The sequence below is a fragment of the Carettochelys insculpta genome, chromosome 4, assembly GCF_033958435.1.
Source record: "Carettochelys insculpta isolate YL-2023 chromosome 4, ASM3395843v1, whole genome shotgun sequence".
In the NCBI taxonomy this organism is placed as follows: domain Eukaryota; kingdom Metazoa; phylum Chordata; order Testudines; family Carettochelyidae; genus Carettochelys; species Carettochelys insculpta.
In genome coordinates this window covers 96,968,368-96,987,020 of record NC_134140.1, presented here as the reverse complement: position 1 = coordinate 96,987,020, position 18,653 = coordinate 96,968,368, and the positions used below count along the sequence as shown (strand labels likewise).

At 41.5% G+C, this 18,653-nt stretch overlaps 1 protein-coding gene across 2 annotated transcripts in view; it reads right to left on the bottom strand.

Moving 5' to 3' along the window:
* SCLT1 (sodium channel and clathrin linker 1) overlaps positions 1-18,653 on the bottom strand; it is a 112,749-nt gene that overhangs the window by 51,202 nt on the left and 42,894 nt on the right. For both annotated transcript variants that reach the window (XM_074993312.1, XM_074993310.1), the window contains exons 11-15: positions 13,402-13,492; positions 13,154-13,245; positions 10,905-11,082; positions 8,055-8,153; positions 674-745 (exon numbers count right to left, since the gene is read on the bottom strand). In XM_074993312.1, coding sequence (XP_074849413.1) covers positions 674-745; positions 8,055-8,153; positions 10,905-11,082; positions 13,154-13,245; positions 13,402-13,492 — 532 coding nt within the window. The remainder of the gene's footprint in view (positions 1-673; positions 746-8,054; positions 8,154-10,904; positions 11,083-13,153; positions 13,246-13,401; positions 13,493-18,653) is intronic.

Here is an 18,653-nt window from a genome sequence, read left to right as displayed (position 1 = left end):
CAATGCAGATAAGCAGAATGTAAAAAATTCAGACAACAAGGGAACACAGCTCAGAAATTTGTTAAATCATTCAACTCCCTCTGTTTCATTACAGGATATATGCTTCATTTGTAGTTACCCAGGCACCAGGATTACAACAGGTATATCTAAGCTTCAAATTCTCTGGAGAAGCAATTATGAAATATCTGTGACTCCTGTGACAGAGTAATTTACTAGAATGTAAATAAGTAATAGTTAGGGATGAGTCATTAGGGCAAAGGACAATTTAAACTCAAGCCATGTCCTTATGGGACAAGACAGATATAGTGAGTATTTCTGAAATCTTTCTTGAGGTACTCAATTTGTTACTGAATATACAGCAGGTCTAGATGAGGACAGAAAGAAAGAGGTGCAAATAATGATTGAATTCATTTATCTGATACGGTGTGCTACTTTTATAAGAACCATATCTAATTCAAATGTTCTGATCTTTAAAAGTGGATGGTTTGTAAAAAGTGGGTATTTTAGTTCATATAGGAAAGATTTGGCCCAGTGGTTTAGTGCACTGTATGCTGTTGATTGTTACAGCAGTGCTTCTTATAAATGGAGTGCGCTGTAATAAATAACTACAAATGGACATGTGTCAATGTAACAAAAGACATTCAAAATTTTTCTGATCAATAAATGAACGTACCATTTGAAGAGCAGAAAGTTCTTCTGTTAGTCGAGATATCTGTATATTGTAATATTTCCTTGCATTTTCTACCTGCAATTAAAAATATATGTATATTTTACTTGGACTATTTTTCTATCCTATGATACAAATTTATGGGACTGGAACTGATAACCGAAATGGACCATTACTTTACTTACAGAATATATGGCCTATATCCATGGAGCACAGAAGCTTAAATAACCTGTGTCCTAATATTTCTGAGGAGATCTTTAATTATGAATTGCCTCTAGAGAAGAAATTGTGACATTCTTCAAGAACACTAAATTAGAATAAAAAACACTGAGATAACACAAGAAAAGGGGCATTTTTCAGTATTTGTCACTGAAAATTCCTAAGAAAAAACTTTTACTGGATTTTAGAGTAAAGAGTAAAAGATTAATTAAGTAGTTATTAATAATGAAAATTATAAGGTATACAAAAGTTATTCATTATGGCCATGTCTACAATGGAACAAAATTTCAAAATAGCCATGCAAATAGCCATTTCAAAGATTACTAATGAGGTGCTGAAATGCATATTCAGTGCCTCATTAGCATACCGTTGGCTGTGGCTCTTCAAAATTGCCGCGTTTCAGTCCCGCGAGGCTTGTCCAGACAGGGGTCCTTTTCGAAAGGACCCTGCCAAATTCAAAATCCCCTTATTCCTATCTGCTGAAGAAATATAACAAACACTGCACAAATTTTCTGTAATTCTATCTCCATAAATAGGTTAAATCCACAATCTGCTGATAGGAATAAGGGGATTTCGAAGTTGGCAGGGTCCTTTCGAAAAGGAGCCCTGTCTGGACGAGCCGTGCAGGAGCAAAACACGGCAATTTTGAAGAGCCACAGCCAGCAGCATGCTAATGAGGCACTGAATATGCATTTCAGTGCCTCATTAGTAATCTTCAAAATGGCCAATATCTTGTCCATCGCTGCACAATCCTGTTCATGAGCACTCCTTCGTTCTCATCTTTGATCGCCATCTGCTTCGGTTGCCATTTCCTATTAATATTCCTAATTGTTTTATACACCTCCCTGGTCTTACATTCACCATAATACCTCTCAATACGTTCACATTGCTCCTCTAACCATTCCGCCTTATCCTTTCCGGCTGCTTTCCTTACCTCATTGCATTCATCCTATACTGCTGTTCTGCCATCTCAGAAACATTTCTTGTGATCTTCAATGCTCTGTTCTCTTGAACCAACTTCAGTGTCTTTTGGGTAATCCACTTCTTATTGATCTTTTCTTGGTCTGGAACAGTCTGCTCAATTGCCTCTTCTATAGCGACGGCTATCCCTGCAACTCTATTATCTAGGTCTTGCTCTGTGGCGATATTCTTAATCTTCTCTTCGAGCGCTGCGCTGTATGCGTTCCCTGTTTCTTCCTCACATAGCCTCACCACATCTCTTCTTTTCTTAAACTGCGTCTTACATTTTCTTTTGAGTTTTATCTTGATGTTTGTGATCACTAGACTGTGGTCTGAGTCTATATCCGCTCCTTGGAAAGTTCAACAGTGCTGTACTGATGTCATCCATCTTCTTATATGGGTGAATCCAAACAATCAGTATGTCTTAAAAGTACTCACCAGGAAAATGATAAAAGACAAAAAAGCCCACAACCTGTGAGTGAACACTTTTCACAAAGCAATCATTCTATATCTGATCTCTAAGGTTTTGCATGTATTTTTCTGGTGCTCTCAGTCCTCATCCTCAAAAGAAGCCTGCATGACAAAAGACAAGTGTGGGATTTCAAATTCTTAGCTCTGCTAGAGGCTTAAAGTCATGGACTGAACAGATACTGCATTAATGACTTATAACATTCTATAACTCACAACCTCCCTCCCCTTTTTGTCTTATGACTGAAGTAGTATTAACAGGCCACTCTCTACCTGGAATGGTCACTTGGAATATACGCTAACTACTTATACCAGGGTGGGCAAGAGATGGCCTGCCAAGCCACTGGATATGGCCTGTGGACCTTCTTAGGCACGGAGCAGCCAGCTGCTGCTTTAAGCAGCTTTCTGCTCCCTATAGTTCTCTTTTCTGGACACTGGGAGGGAGGGAGAAGGATTTGCATGCTTCTCCTCCACCCTCAAAATATCTCTACTCCCACTGGCCAGTTTCCAGTGAGCTCAGAGATTTGGCTGGTAGGGTGGGAAGCAACACTTGAAGTCTCACCCAACCTCTAACATACATAGCACAGAGCTACAGGGAGCAGACCACAGTTTTAGGTGGTCTGGGGCTGCAGCAAGCAGGGAGCCTACCTCAGGGCTGCTGGTCAGAGCCTGCATCTGGGAACCCAAGCACATCCCAACCTTCTGCCCTTTTACCTCACATGAATCAAACCCACTGCATTCTCTCCTGCACCCAGATACCCTCCTAGACTCTGCCCCACCCCCAATCTCCTGCCCCAGGTCGCAACCTCCCCCAGCCCTATATCACAACCCAAACCCCCACACCCCCATCCCGGGTCACAACGCACTCCTGCCCTAGGTTACAACCCCCTCCTTCATCCCTTCACCCAAACTTCCTCCCAGACCCCACCCCTCTTCCTGCACCCCATTCCCTAACCCAAGCTCCCTTTTCCACCCAATCTCCATCCCAGACTTCGCACTTACTCTATTAATATCATGGAAGAGCGCAGCCCTTGATCATTTTCCAAATTCTTGGAGTGGCCACCCCATCAAAAATTATTGCCTACCCCGACTTACACCAAACAACCTGTCCATCTTACAGTTAGCTGTTGTGCTTTCCCAAACACAAAGCAGAGTTCTGTAACTCAAAGGCTTGTCCTTCTAACCAACAGAAGTCAGTCCAATAAAAGGTACTACCTCTTTCATCTTGTCTAATACTTCTCAGTGAAAGTCTTACTCACTTATACAGAAGAATATTTGAAAGTAATGATGCAGATACAAAAACTAAGAAGGCTGTTTTAACTACACTGTAGTTCATCCTGTGCTCTCAAGGCAAAATTAGCAACTCACAGGATCATATGCTTTGTCAGCAAATGAATTACAGCTCTGTGTTGATCTCAATAAAACAGCACGTGTAATACAATGCCAGCCAATAGATCTGCTTAAGTCAATGTTTAAGAATCCTTGTAGTGGCCTTCCCTACATCTGCACAGAGAGCAACATTTTAGGTCCTTAGAGCATTTGTGAGAATCTCTCATGAGTCATAAGAACTCCTTTAATGCTTCTTCTGTGCCATCTAGACACTACAAGTTCTGCCAACATACTGCGTATCTTTGCAGCAGCTAACTATATTGTCAGAATGCTTACAAAAAGACTGCTGACACAAAGTGTGCCATCAGTTGTTTTGGGTACAGTAAAAAAATCACATAGGAAAACTTCTCTCTATTATTACTTTGCATAACATCCCAACACTAAGAAAGATTTAAGAACAATGTTCATAAATGGGATCTGGCATAAGCTTTTATCTTAGATAATTTAGGATTTTCAGCCCTTTCAGCTCTACAATCTCTGACAAAGTAACAAAAATATGCTAAAATGATATAATTACAATTCTGCACATCATCCAAATATATCCCAAAAAGTACCAGAAATGAGGGTCTGCCACTGTATTTGTTCTATCATCAGGCAACCATGAAATCCAGCTTGGCTATAGCAGTAAAGTGGCTTGTTTGTTGGTGACTGCAAGTGAAATACCAGAACTTCATTTCAGACATTTTTTTCTTGTATACTTGAATTACATGAATAACATTAATTACTTGATTTTGGCAGATACTGTTCCTATTTTGTTAGAAGTTGTACAGTTGAAAAGACTAGTTTATATGGCCCCTTTTGTCTCAAGAGACAGTGGTTAGCAGTGATCGTGAGATTCTATGGGCAGTATTTGAGTCTGCAGCTTCTCTCATGGCTTATCCGTCCAATATTGGATTCAATGGTCAATTGTAATAACCGCACATCACTCTATTTCTGAAATCTTGAGTCAGAGTTTTCCTTCCAAGACAAAGTTCTTTTATGTGGCTTGCACAGATACTATCGAAGGATGATGTGCCCTGTTGTAGCAACTGTCACCAGGTATTTCGATCCGATGATGTGGATTCCCAGGATTTTGGATCTTCTTGTTCTCAACCCCCATGACAGTTTACCGAAGAAGATTTCTTCGGGAACATGTTCGTCACCCATTTTTTTCACATCACCAAGCCATCACAGTCTTCTGCTGTTGAGGATCGCTACGATGCTGGGTATGCCAGGTCTTGACAGGACATCTGCATTTGCAATTTTATCTTGCCAGTTGATATTCATTATTTTGCGCAGGCAGCAAAGATGGAAGCTGTTCAATTTATTTTCCTGGTTTGAGTAGGTGGTCCATGCCTCAGAACCATATAGCAGGATACTCAATACACACGCCTCGTAGATTAGTATCTTTGTTTTCCCTGTCATCTTAAGATTGTTCCATGCCTGTTTTGTGAAAGACTAGTGGCTCTAATAAATCTAAGACAGACCTTCATTCCTGACAAAAATGGGGCTTATGGTTTAACTGCATAAACATTTTTACGCTAGTATTTGGGATCTATATCAAGTTCATTTGTCTATATAATTTTAATCTAGAGAAAAACTAAATACTGAAAACAAAATGGAAGGGAAATGTGTAAGCGGTGAAAGACATTCCTGCCCACCCTACCAACACTTCCAAGAGCAAGTCATGATCTTGCTCTACACAGGCCACACAACCACTCTACACATGGCACATCCTTTATAGAGACCCATGTTATAACAAAACTGAAAAATGACTAATGACCAATTACTAAATTTATTTAGGAAAAGAGCTATAGTGAGTAGAGATTATGTGTTCTGGACATTTTGGGCAAAAGATGCAGAGATTTTTTTTGGAATATGGATGGCACCTAAATTTCCTAATATACATTTGATAAAATACACAGGTATCACATAATATCTCATTACATATACACTTAAAATGGGATGCATGACTTAGATTGACATATATGAATGAGACACAGTTATTAAATGCAGCTGCTCGCACAGGCTTTGTATTGTATTTCAGTTAACTGAAACTATCTGCAAAGCATCAATTTATTAAACATTGTAGTTAAAGGTGTGCATGAAGGAAAAAAAACAGATTTTGAAATCATTCCTAAAAATAGTTAAAGGCATTACTTGTGTGTACATTTTTTTTTAGGACAGAAACAGTTGTGTTTCAAATATGTATTCAAGGTGATTTAAAATATAAAATTTAACCCCTAAGATCCATAGAAGGAAATAACAATAGTATACCAAAGAAGTAGAACATTATGGATAAGATTCTTCACAAAAAAAGAAAATAGTTGAGGAAATAAAGTCTTCCAACTATCTGGTAGGTATATTTTGGATTCTGGCTCAAATACATTACCACATAAGGCAATTGACAAAGCCATCTGAAAAAGTTTCCGGAGGAGTCAAGATTACATATATATGTACTGAGAGACAAATTAAAACCAAGTATGGTCAAAATGCCCATTTGGTAGGGTTTTTTTGTTTTGTTTTGAAAAAACAATAGTGTCCTTAACAGTGCAGGATAGATGATACTCAAAGCTCACTTTTTTAAGTCCCCACAAAAAAAAAAGTTAACTTTATCTTGTTAAACACATTAGACAAAATTAATGTATTTTCATTCTTTGCTGCATTGTATATTCAAACCCAATTTCCTTAAAAATTACTCTATTTTCTAACTCTGGAGAAACAGTATGTGAATACCAAAAGGTAGATTTCTTTACAAGATCATATCACAGAACATTACACATTCTGTGACTGCAGTGTGAATGAATGGCACGGTTTACATTTAAACAATTACAAGTAGTCTCTCCCACTCACTCTTTCTACCTTCCTCTTCATATTCAATAATTGCCTTACCTCATTTACTTTCTTCATCCATTATCTTGCAACCTGTGCCACTCTTATTAAAAGCTTCTCCCTTTACCTTCATGCATTTTACCTCTCACCAGCAGAATGAGAAGAGAGCCTCCTTCTCCTAATATAAAAGTCTATTTCCCCCACTGCCTCTTGACAGCTAACTCAGCTCAAGATTTCTACTCATTCAAGTGAGTGTTACAGTTGTTCAAGGCTTACTGATCCTTCAAAGTGAAAAGCATAGTTTCTTACCCTGTAGCAAGTCTGTTTCTTTGAGATGTAGCAGTATGTGTGGATCCCACAGTAAATGCATGTGTCTTATGTATGAAAGATTCCATTTTAATACTGTCTGTCAGGGTTGCACATGTGCCTTCTGGAGCCTCATTCTTCCAGGCAGAATCACGAAGGGCAGTGACTATGACCCTCTCAATTCAAAAGCCTAAATAGCTGTACACTCTGAAAATCAGCGACAGAGGGTTGACAGTGGGATCCACACTGGTAACAATGTGATAAATAACCACAATTACGGGAGAGTAAATAGCCATTCTTAGAAATGCTGTAGTCAATGTGTATCCCACTGAAGGTGACTGGCAAGTAGTGTCCTCCCAGGATAATGAGGAGTTTCTGCTAGTCAGTTGGTCAAATAGATTGCAGTACTGCTTTCCGAACTTGACTTCTGACCTGGCTGTCATGGGAAGAACTTAAATGTTTAAAAAGAAGTCACTGGTTACCCGACATTGCAGGTTTGCAGGTCTCAGACTGAAATGCTCCTTATGCAGGCAGATCCTTCTGCTTATGGAAATGCACTGTGTGGTCTATTTTGAGATCTTCTGAGATGAGAATGTTTGGCCTTTTGATAGGCTAGATATGGCCACAGAGATGGAGACAGTCCGGTAGGAGGCCTCCTGCTCTGTATGAGATTCTCCTCTTAATCTATTTCACTCTGTTCCCCCAAGGCTACTAAGAAACCTGGACTGGGGGGAAGCACAGTATTACTCAAATCACACCCCTTCTTGACATGTTTTGCAATGAGTGTTTTGACCAGTGTCTACCACTGGTCACTAGTGGGATTGAGTAGTCCCTCATTTCTTGGGAGGAAAATCATGGATGGAACAGTAGGTGACAAGATGTCAAACAGCTTATAGGATTCCTCTGATATGGCCAAGGTCTTAATTTCCAGCGCCTCAAACAGATGGAAAGACAGCCTGAGAGGCTTGGTCCTGTTAAGGTGATAGAGTAAAGCTCTGGACACGTTCAAAATACGAAGTTCCTTTTTTATGGTCTCAAGCTTGCCCTTGGCAACACAAATGGACCTGGGACCCACCCTACCACATACCCCATAAAGAACAGACTTATATATACCTGAAATTATTTTGAACTTGCTACACGCTGTTTTAAGAAGTGACTGTTAAAATATTAATTGTTTATTCAAACTACACAAATTCAACTAGCACTGGAAATTATGCAGAAAAGAATAACATACTTCCTTTCTAGTTCTTGCAGCAGCATCTTGTACAAGCTGAGAAATTGCTTCTTTCATATTTTCTATCTCCTCTTCTTTTTGCTTCTCTCCAAGTAGGGCCTAGAGAAATATGGTTACAGTATTTCAATTTTGTTTGCCACTAATAAAAACAGTAATGTTTCATTAATAATACCTGATAATAATCTAGTTATGTAGTTTTAAGTAAACAGGAAAAGTAATGAGGGCTTGCAAAATGGCATCACAATACCTCAGTTAAATAAAAAAGTTTGGTAACAGTGTTCAGTTTTTCATTCTGCTGGCTATGTGAATCCAAGCATGTCAGGAAGGCAACACAACTTGGACCCCAGGAAGGGGTTACTTTGCAGCAAATATTATTCCTAGGGGTATTCTGTGCCAAAAATTAAAGAATTCTGCAAATATTATTTGTCAAAATAACACTAATCACTCCAAGTTGTTTTATTTTGGTAAAAATACTTGTCAGTAAGTATGTCTGTAACAATACAAATACAGAACACTACAAATAAAAATTTCCCAAAGAACTGAGAGTTAAAGAAACCTCTGAGACAACTCTGTTCCCATTTCTAGGTTCCCCCATCCCGCTGAGCCCAGCCAGGGGCCAAACACCCACAACCCTCCCCCTACTACAAAAGCCCAGCTGCAGGTCCCACTGGCCCAGTAACCTGCACTATACCTCTTGCCCACATACCTGCACCCCGTTCCCCTAGATCCCAAACACTGGCCCCTCACCCCTCTAGAGCATAAGGATCTAGAGAGAGAAACAGATAGATGCTGTTCCCAACTAACCCTTAAATGTTGACCACAAGGGGTCATAAGCAACTAAAAAATTTATAGAAAGAAGGTGGAACTCCTATGAAGAGGTAAGAAGATTCTCCGAGGCTTTAAAATTGGGACAAGCAACAGCGAGGAATAACCCATGCCATGGAATAAAACAAACAAGTTTTCTGCAAGGAGCCACAGTGAGGAGAAATTGATGAAATTTCACGGCACACTTGGACAGTTCTCACAGCACACAAGTGTTCCATGGCACACTGGTTGAAAACCACTGAACCAGAACCTGTTTGATGGGTAGCAGAGTATGGAAAACTGTGGGGAAGAGAGGACTAAAAACTGCATCTTTGCATATACTCCATCTGTGGCTCTGCTCCATTCCATTCCTCTCTTTTAGCAAGAGGGTATCCAAGTCTGTTCACATCCTCCCTGGCTCCTCTAATTAAATGGAAAGGCAGCTGACTGTAGCAGTAACCAGTATTCCCTTTAATTTTTTCCATCCACGTGCAGAATAAATTTTGTTGTGAGCGCCAAGACATGTACAGATATTCAGCACCAGTAGAAACACCTTATGTCCACTGTAGGCTCACCGCAAATTAACTGGGGAGCATTTGACTCTCTCCTGGGTGACTGTCCAAATACCCAGCTTGTGTGGAATACTGGCAGTAACTTCAGCACTTTTGACTTTTGCCAGTGTTTGGAACTCCATTCAGCAAGAGGGTCTACCGATGGTTGAATCCTTCATTTGAATATGCAGTCCTGACTTCCTGGCAGGTAGTGTCTAGCTCAGCAGTGGGAAAAGTTTATTTCCTGAGCGCCAGATCTAGGTATGCAAACTGTATAACACATCAGACTGGGAGGGGACTGGGCATTCAGCCATGTAGAGGTGGGGTTGCAATCCCGGAAACAATAAAGTCAAGTCTGAGTAAATGGCGCTGGTTGTGCCTCCGCAGTTTGGCTCTGTGTGTAGGAAGAGGGTGCTCAAAGAATTATTGAGAGTTGGGACTTGGGCAGCACCAGAACAAGCCCCCAACTCCACTCCTCACTGCAAGCTTGAGAGCCAGACAGAAAAAAGGCCAAGATACAGCCCATGTTCCCACCCTTGAACTAGTCCCTACACTACAGGGCTGCTACCAGGAAAGAGAGAACACTAAGAATAGAGCAGCAAGCATTGTATCCCCTCAGAGTAAAAACAAACATTTTTTCCGCTACCCATGAGTCTCCTCAATAGGATTTAAAAAGGATACTTAGGTTAGAAAGGCTTTGTCTACACTCGCATTCCTCTTTCAAAAGAGGAATGCGAATGAGGGAAACTGAAAATGCAAACGAGGCAGTGATTTACATATTCATGCTTCATTTGCATAATATATTTTCAGAAGAGGTTCTTTCGAAAGAAATAAAGCAGTGTAGACGGGGCTCTTTTAAAAATAAACCCCATCTTTGAAAGAACCCTTCTTTCTATTTTGTTTCAGGAAGACAGGTTCTTTTGAAGATAGGGTTTATTTTCAAAAGAGCCCCGTTTACACTGCTTTTTTTCTTTCAAAAGAAGCTCTTCTGAGAAAAGATTATGCAAATGAAGCACAAATATGTAAATCACTTCCTCACTTACATTTTCGATTTCGCTCATTTGTATTCCTCTTTCGAAAGAGGACTGCAAGTGTAGACACAGGCCAAGGAGTCTAGTCACACTAAGTCTTCTACCTGCTTGTACTGATTATTAAGGTTTAAACACTTTATTTCAAGAAATCTGAACAAGCTTGGCTTCATTTGCCCCTGGTTAGAACCCTCTAAATGTGCACTAAATTAACAACAATTCAGCAAATGTAAGTCAAACTACTTTGGATTTCCTTAAGACCTGATTTTTAGAACATGCTCACCACGATTCTCTCAGAAGCAGTCCCCCGAAAAGTTGTTCTCAGATTTAGAACCCAAAAAATTGATGTCTCAGAAATCACTAAGTCACTTCTAGAAAATTATGGGCAGGTTTTTTAAACTGGCTAAAGCTTTGGACAGATTTACTACATAAAACCAAGCCTTAAAATAGTTACATCTTTATCTCACCTGATTTTTTTGTAGGTTAGCTTCTTCTAAGAGTTGCATGCTGTCTCGGACTTTTATTATAGCATCATATTTTTCCTCTTCTAGATCTGAGCACTTTGCCTGAAGCGCTCTAGTTTGTTTTTCTTGAGCTGCTCTCTCTGTTCTCAGCTGCTCAGCATCTTGTATAGCTACACATAGTCTAGAAGTCAGAACACTTAGATCTCATTGGCTGAAATGGCAACCTGTTAAAACACTTTCACTCCTGCAAACTATCTGCTCTCCTTTATTGAAAGTACAAATTTACTTGTAAAGTATTAAGTTTAAATTCTCTGGTATTATGTTTTTATACATCCTCCTACTGTTCTATTACTACATCTCAGACAGAAACAAAATGAAAGGAGTTAATTTTGAAAACATGATCTATAATTAAACTAAGAAGGGCACAGCTATTTAAAAATTCCACTACTGGTTTGCTGACTTGTGCTACAACATGCCGTTTAACATTTTTTTTTTGTTATTTCTTTCATTATTTATTTCTCACCTTAAATCATCATCTTTGCCAAGCCAAATCAGTTTGTTACACCACCACTTAATGGTTCTAACATTAGATATTAAACAACAGGAACAGGTAAACCTTCAACAAACAGTGGTATATAAATGCTCTGCTTATTTTTCTTATTCCTTTTCAACGGTTTTTTTTTTTATAGAGGCAGAGAAGTGAGTAACTGGGGCATGGCAATAAAAATTTTATGTAACAGCATGAACACCGCACACGCTACCTCTCTTTCATAAAATTTGTACATGTAGCAACACATTTTTATACAAAATGTAACCGTTTTTCTAACGCCTTCCCTTACGACAATGTCAGTCAGGTAAAGCAATAATATTAGCTGGAGCTACTATACTACTATAAGCCTTTTCCCAGTGCTGATGCAACTGTGTGTGTGTACATGTACACTGAGAAAGGGTTTGTAACATTACACTAACTCTAAATAGTCTTAATATTTTAATTTGATTTACGTTATTGGTTGGTATGGGGAAAGGAAGGTGACAGACAGCCTTTGGTGCATGCTTGTGGACCTAGCTGGGTTCAGAACAGGCTTTTAAAGGGATTGTAATGATGGACCATAAATCAACATTTTATGACTACACCCGGAATAGTTTTTGATGCAGCCAAGTTACTTATTTTTTGATCTGTACAAGACAAAATATATATGGACACAAAAAAATTAAATTAACTATGGCTAGCTGGTCACTTTGGGTCCAGTTTCAAACAAATAAAAAGACTACAATGCTTAGTTCTGACAAAAGCTCTCAAAAGCCACTGTTCAAGCGGCACAAAATTAAAGGCAATAAGAACTTCCACTGCTACAAATAGGGCAGAGCTCTTGTACGGGCTGGTTGCTCGGTTCTTTACTATAATGATTCTGCTACTCATGCCCATAAAGCAGAGACTAAGAAATGTGAATCTATTAGAAACTATTACTTTGGGGGGTGGGGGGGAGAACACCTTCTCTCATCAAGTCATCTGACAAACAAACAATCTGATTACAACAATCAAAAATTTTGGACCAGAATTTATTCAGATAAATTTTCTCCTTGGTAAGAAGGGCAGGGTGGGGGTAGAGGAGAGGAAGAAGAAAAAAGATTGCAATGGAAACCCTGAGTCACTCTGAAGTATATTAGCAGGTAATGCTATCACTGCAATCATATCCTCTATTAGTCATCTAAGAAATCTTCATCACTGATGTTTACTACTTAAAGAAAAATCTGCCCTAGTGTACTATTATAGTCTCCTTGCTAGTCTCCACTGTCACAAAGTGATTTTTGAAACCAGCTTTTACTTTTTTTTAAATGAGGTTGCATGAAATGCAAAGGTGGCCAAGTTTAAGGGAATACTTTCAAGCTGATGCTTAGGGCTTTTGAGGTACCACTCCCACTAATGCTAGTAAAATTAGTTAAACTTGGCACCTATGCGCAGACTAACAAGTCACTGGCAAAACTAAGGCACGAGTAAGATCACATGACCTGTGGTCCTCCCGTCTCTAACTCAGGTGAGAAAAACAAAGCAAGACGCTACTCTGAGACAGTTGGGGAAATGAAGTAGGTAAAATTTAATAACTAATATATGACCTCTCTCATCTGCAGGTAAGACACAGTTAGAGAATTAGATCACTCAAAATTACAGGAGCTTAGGCATTTAGAAGAAGCCTCAGATTTCAGGTCACTTCAACAAATATCAGATTCAATGGCATCATTCATCTCCTTGCCTTGTTTCCAACTGTTTTATGCCTGACTGCAACTGCTGCAAGTGTTTGTCTGATACTTCCTCTCTCTGCCGGGCAGACACTACATCTTCTTCCTAAAAATAATAGCATTTAGACAGATATTTTCCTGAACACTGCTTGAGCACAAAAAATGAAATGTTCTAAATGGAAATAAACAATTTTAAACTAATCTAAGTTCCATGTCTGCAAGAGGATAACCCACTAAAACATTCAATTACATTAATTAATACCTTTCTCTCCATCTGGGCTCGAAGGTCTACTAACAATTTGGCTGTTTCATCATATTTAGCAGTTGCTGCTCTCATATCTATTTTGGCTTGCCTGAATATAAAGACATCACTCAATTAATTACATTTAGCTGAATGTGAATAAAACACAATTAACAGACTCTTTATAAAAAAAAAACATCTGTGAAGTCTACCATACCAACAGAACTTTTCACATGGACAACAGCAGCAGCCATTGATTGTTATGCAAAAGAGCTTCTGAGGACACCAAACAGAAGGCACATAAGCCATTGCAATGCTGAATGCAGGTTCATCGGAGGCTCAAAGGTTGGCCAAAATTTTTCAAAGTAAGTTAATGATTTTGGGCTGGTCAAGTTTTTGGGAACTCAACTTGAGACATTTTAAAGGAGCTATTTTTTGGAAGGAGGCAGCTAAGGACTTTCTAAAAATCAGTTTCCTCTTAGGAAGTTTCAAACTGAGCAACAAAAATCACTACAAGTATCAGCAGCTGTGGAAACAACACTCTGTGTTTTGATGGGTTTGCTCATTTGGAATAGCACTGTAGTTCTTTTGGTGCTACTACATTACCAGTCTCAGTAACTGTTATTCTTTGACAATACTTACAAGTATTTGAAACTTACTTTTTAAGTAAAAATATGATCAAATTTAGGCTCCACATAGCCTGATAAACCAAAAATCTGATGCTGTAAAACCAAAATGTGGATGGGCAGATAAAGAGCTGCTTCTTGTGTGAAATGTTTCACTTGGGCTATGTCAACTTTTACATTACATGTCATTCATCTTTGAAGCATGACTATGTAAGTCACTAGCCAGAATATGTCTCATTGTTATTCATAAAGAAGCACTTGATCAAAAACAGCATTCATAGTAGTTGAGAATGGAAGTTCTGCACATCTGAAAGATATGACTTTATTTTTACAATATGCTGTAGCTCCTTGCAAATTTCACACTTTGTTGTAGCTGTGAATGTGTGCTTCCCTTTTATTATGCACATTCTCCATGTGAGGCCAACAGAACTCTTTTGGATTACCAGTATACATAGGACAAAGAATCAGAAGAACTATGAACTTCACTCGGACGTCATTCCATATGTTGGACATGGTTGTCTTGCCTACAAGATGGTTAGTATCACTGGACAGTTTCTGCCTTTATTTTTAAGTTCTGACCAAGTGCAACAATGAATAAATGATTCTATTGAAAGAGATTATGGTACAAGACAGTTAAAAAAAAGCAGCAACCCACCAGGATTAGTCAGTGGCAGGCCATTGCTGCTATATTTACCTGAATCTCTACAGACATCAGGTGATCACAGTTCTCATTGGTTGCGGATCGCCATTTGCGACCAAAAAAGTGGTGGGCACTGGGACATTGCTTCCTGCCATTCTCACCGGTGTCAAACAGCAATCCAGGGCTGAGAGCTGTGATTGCACGATACCTGCACAGGTAGAGCTAAATATAGTTCCTGGTGGGCTTCCACCTCTAACCACTAGCAGATCAGATCTGATCCGCAAGCCTTTATTTGCCCACCCCTGATATAGTACCTAGCAGATGCACAAAAATACTAAATGAAAGGCAGCCTTAATTTGTGTAGAATGATATAAAAAAGTTACTCACTTTGTGTTGTAACAATGGTTCTTCAAGATGTGTGCCCCGTGGGTGTTTCACGGTAGGTGTTAGGCTCAACCAGCACTACAACACGGAGATCTTTCATAGCAGTCCTGAGTGGGGCTGCACTTGCACCACCCTGGCACGCACCATTTGCGCCACTGGGGTAACGCATGCAAACCCGCTCTCTTCAGTTGCTTTTTTGATGCCCTAACTATAGCTGCTGCACCAGAGAGAGAGGGGAGGTAGGTAGGACGTAGAGCACCCAGGGGGACACACATCTCTAAGAATCGTTGTTACAACTCAAAGTGAGTAACTTCTCTTTCTTCTTTGCATGCTGTCCCCGTGGGTGCTCCACTGCAGGTGACTGTAGAGCAGTACCTCTTTAACTGGATGGTGGGTTTTTATTCAGTGCATCTTCTGTGGACAGTACTGCCTGACTTACTGCCATATTTCTGTTTGCGAGAGACTACAGTGCATAATGAGTCATGAATGTGTGGTTAGAGGACCACGTAGCTGCTTGACAAATGTCCTACAAAGGTGCTCCCTTTAAAAAAGCTGTGGCTGTTGCTATTGATCTTGTAGAGTGTGTTTTTGGAAACACTGGCAGTGGTCTATTTTGAGTGGAATAACAATGCACTATACGTGTGGATATGAGTCTTAGTATGAACTGCTGATATAGGCAGTCTCTTTGAGCTCTCTGCTATGGACAGAAATAATGTCTGATTTCCTGAATGACTGAGTTCTATCTATGTAAAAGGATAGAGCCCTCCTGATGGCCAGTGTGTGTAGTTTGGCTTCTGTGTGGGAAGCATGAAGTTTAGGGCAGAAAGTAAGTAGTATTATAGGCTCATTAATATGGAATTGTGAGCACACTTTCAGAACAAATTGGGGATGTGGGTGTCGTACCATCTTGTTTTTGTGGAAGGTTGTATAACGGCAGAGAATCAGTCAGAACTGCTAGCTCACTAATTTTTTGAGCTGATGTTATTGTTATTAGAAATAGTTTTCATTGTTGTTATGGCCAAAGAGCACGTAGTCATTGGTTCAAAGCGTGTGTGGGGAGGAGGGCCCATCAGTGTGTGAAGGACCAGTTCTAAGTCCCAGGCTGGGGATAGAGATCTGCAAGGATGCATGATATTTTGTAGACCATTCCAGAATCTTTCTACAATCGGATGAGTGAAAACTGAAAAGCCTTCTGTAGGAGGATGAAAGACCGAGATCGCTGAAAGGTGAATACGAAGTGAGGACAGTGACAGGGAATTCTCTTTTAGGTAGAGTATATTGTTCAGGTTCATATGCAGTGGGGCTTCTGTTGGCTGCCTGCCCCTTTCAGAGAAATAGGCTGAGAATTACTTCCACTTTGAGAGAGAAGTTTTTCAAGTTGATTCTAGTCTGCTCTGTAGGAGCACATCCCTCCCTTGCTGGGAGTAGTGTTGTGCATGTTCTGGGATCCACAGAGAAACCAGGCCATCAGATGGAGCGTTTGCAGTCTGGGGTGGATCATGGCATTGTTGTTCTGTGAGAGCAGGTCTTGATGATGATGAGATAGGTGACAGAGCAAGGGAAACAAGATCTGTCTGGGCCATGCTGAAGCAATGAGGATAATTCGTGTTCTACCTGTCTGAATTTTCCTGAGAAACGTGGAGATTAGGGAAATAGGTGGTAATGCATACAAAAGGCGAGTATTGCAGGAGAGGAGAAAGGCATCCCCTAGAGACTTGTGCCCATTGCCTGCTCTGGAGCAGTAATGAGTGCATTTGGTGATCTCTTGTGTTGCAAACAGGTCTACTGCTGTTTGGCCCCATATACAGAAGAGCTGTTTGGTCACCTTGTGGTGGAGCTCCCACTTGTGCTCCAGAGAGAAGTGACAACATAGAGCATCTGCCAGGGTGGTGTTCATGCCCGGGAGGTATGACACTGTGAGGATAATGTTGTGGCCAATACCCCCATTCCAAAGATTTATAGTCTCTGCACAAAGGGATTGTGATTGGGCCCCTCCTTGACAATTTACACAGAACAGTGTCACAGTGTAGTCTGTAAGGATGCGGATGGTCCTGTTTTGAACGTGAGGTAGAAAATGTTTGCAAACACTGGAGACAGCGTATAGTTCGAGGAGGTTGATATGCAGACTCTGTTCCCCTGTGGATCATCGGCCTTGGGCATGATGCTGTTGATAACGTGCTCCCCAGCCAAGAAGTGAAACATCTGCTGTAATTTGGCAGGATGGTTGGTCGTGGTGGAACGGAACGCCTATTAGAGTGCTCCACTGTTGAGTCCACCATCACAATGAATCGATTACTTTTTGTGGTACAGATATTCATTTGTGAGTCTGACATATGTCAAGGTATACACTGATGTCAGCCAATGATGCAGGCAATGAAAATGTAACCAAACATTGGAGACAACATATGTGGTGGCTGCCATATGGCCAAGGAGGCGGACACATGTAAGTACAGGCACCATGGGGCAAAGGATAAGCTCTGATATCAGGTTTTTTCTATGGCCTGGTGACACTAGATAGGGAGGTAAAGCTTAAGCTGTTGTGGAATCGAGCTGTGCTCCTATGAACTCGATGCACATAGTGGGTTCCAGCATCGATTTAAGGTATGTTTATCAGGAAACTCAGGGATTGTAATACGTTTGAGCCGCGTCTACAGGTGCACGCTACTTCGAAGTAGCGGCACTAACTTTGAAATAGCGCCCGTCACGGCTACACGTGTTGGGTGCTATTTCGATGTTAACATTGACGTTAGGCGGCGAGACGTCGAAGCCACTAACCCCATGAGGGGATGCGAATAGCGCCCTACTTCGACGCTCAATGTCGAAGTAGGGACTGTGTAGTCGTGTGTCCCGCAACTTAGAAATTGCGGGGTCCTCCATGGCGGCCATCAGCTGAGGGGTTGAGAGACGCGCTCTCCAGCCCCTCAGCTCAATGGTGGCTGCGTGGAGTGGCCCCTTAAAGGTCCCCACCCCCTCCCTTTCTGTGCAGGAAGCTGAGAGAGCGTGCAGGCAGCCGCAATAACACGCGGCTCGTCTGCACGCTCTTCTTCAGCCACCCACACCCCCAACCGACCTGATGGCCGCCCGGCAGCCCCCCCAGGGAACCCCCCCGAAGGGGAGCCAGGGTTCCCAGGGCAGGAGCCAGGCCGGGAAGCGGCAGCGGGGCCCCTCCTGGACAGAGACCGAGCTTCGGGACCTGCTGGGGCTCTGGAGCGAGGAGGAGGTGCTTCAGGTAATGGGGAGCAAGAGGCGGAACGCGGATGCGTTCGCTCGGCTGGCCGAGGCCTGGCCGCCCGGGGTCACCCTGCCCGCACTCCGGACCATGTCCAGAGTAAAGTGAAGGAGCTGTGGCAGGGTTACGCCCGGGCCCGGGATGTGGCCGGCCAATTTGGGGCCACCCCCATCACTTGCCCCTTTTACAGGGAGCTCAGGGACATCCTGGGCCCCTGGCACACCTCCTCCCCTCCGGCCACACTTGACACCTCGGCTGAGGAGCCCCAGCAGGCCCCGGAGCCGGAGTCCACCCCAGAGGCAAGCCCCGCACCCCGGGGGCCCCCCCAGGAGCCCACCCCCGGGGCACCGGAGCAGGAGGAGAGAGACTCCTCCTCCACCGACACCAGCCTCCA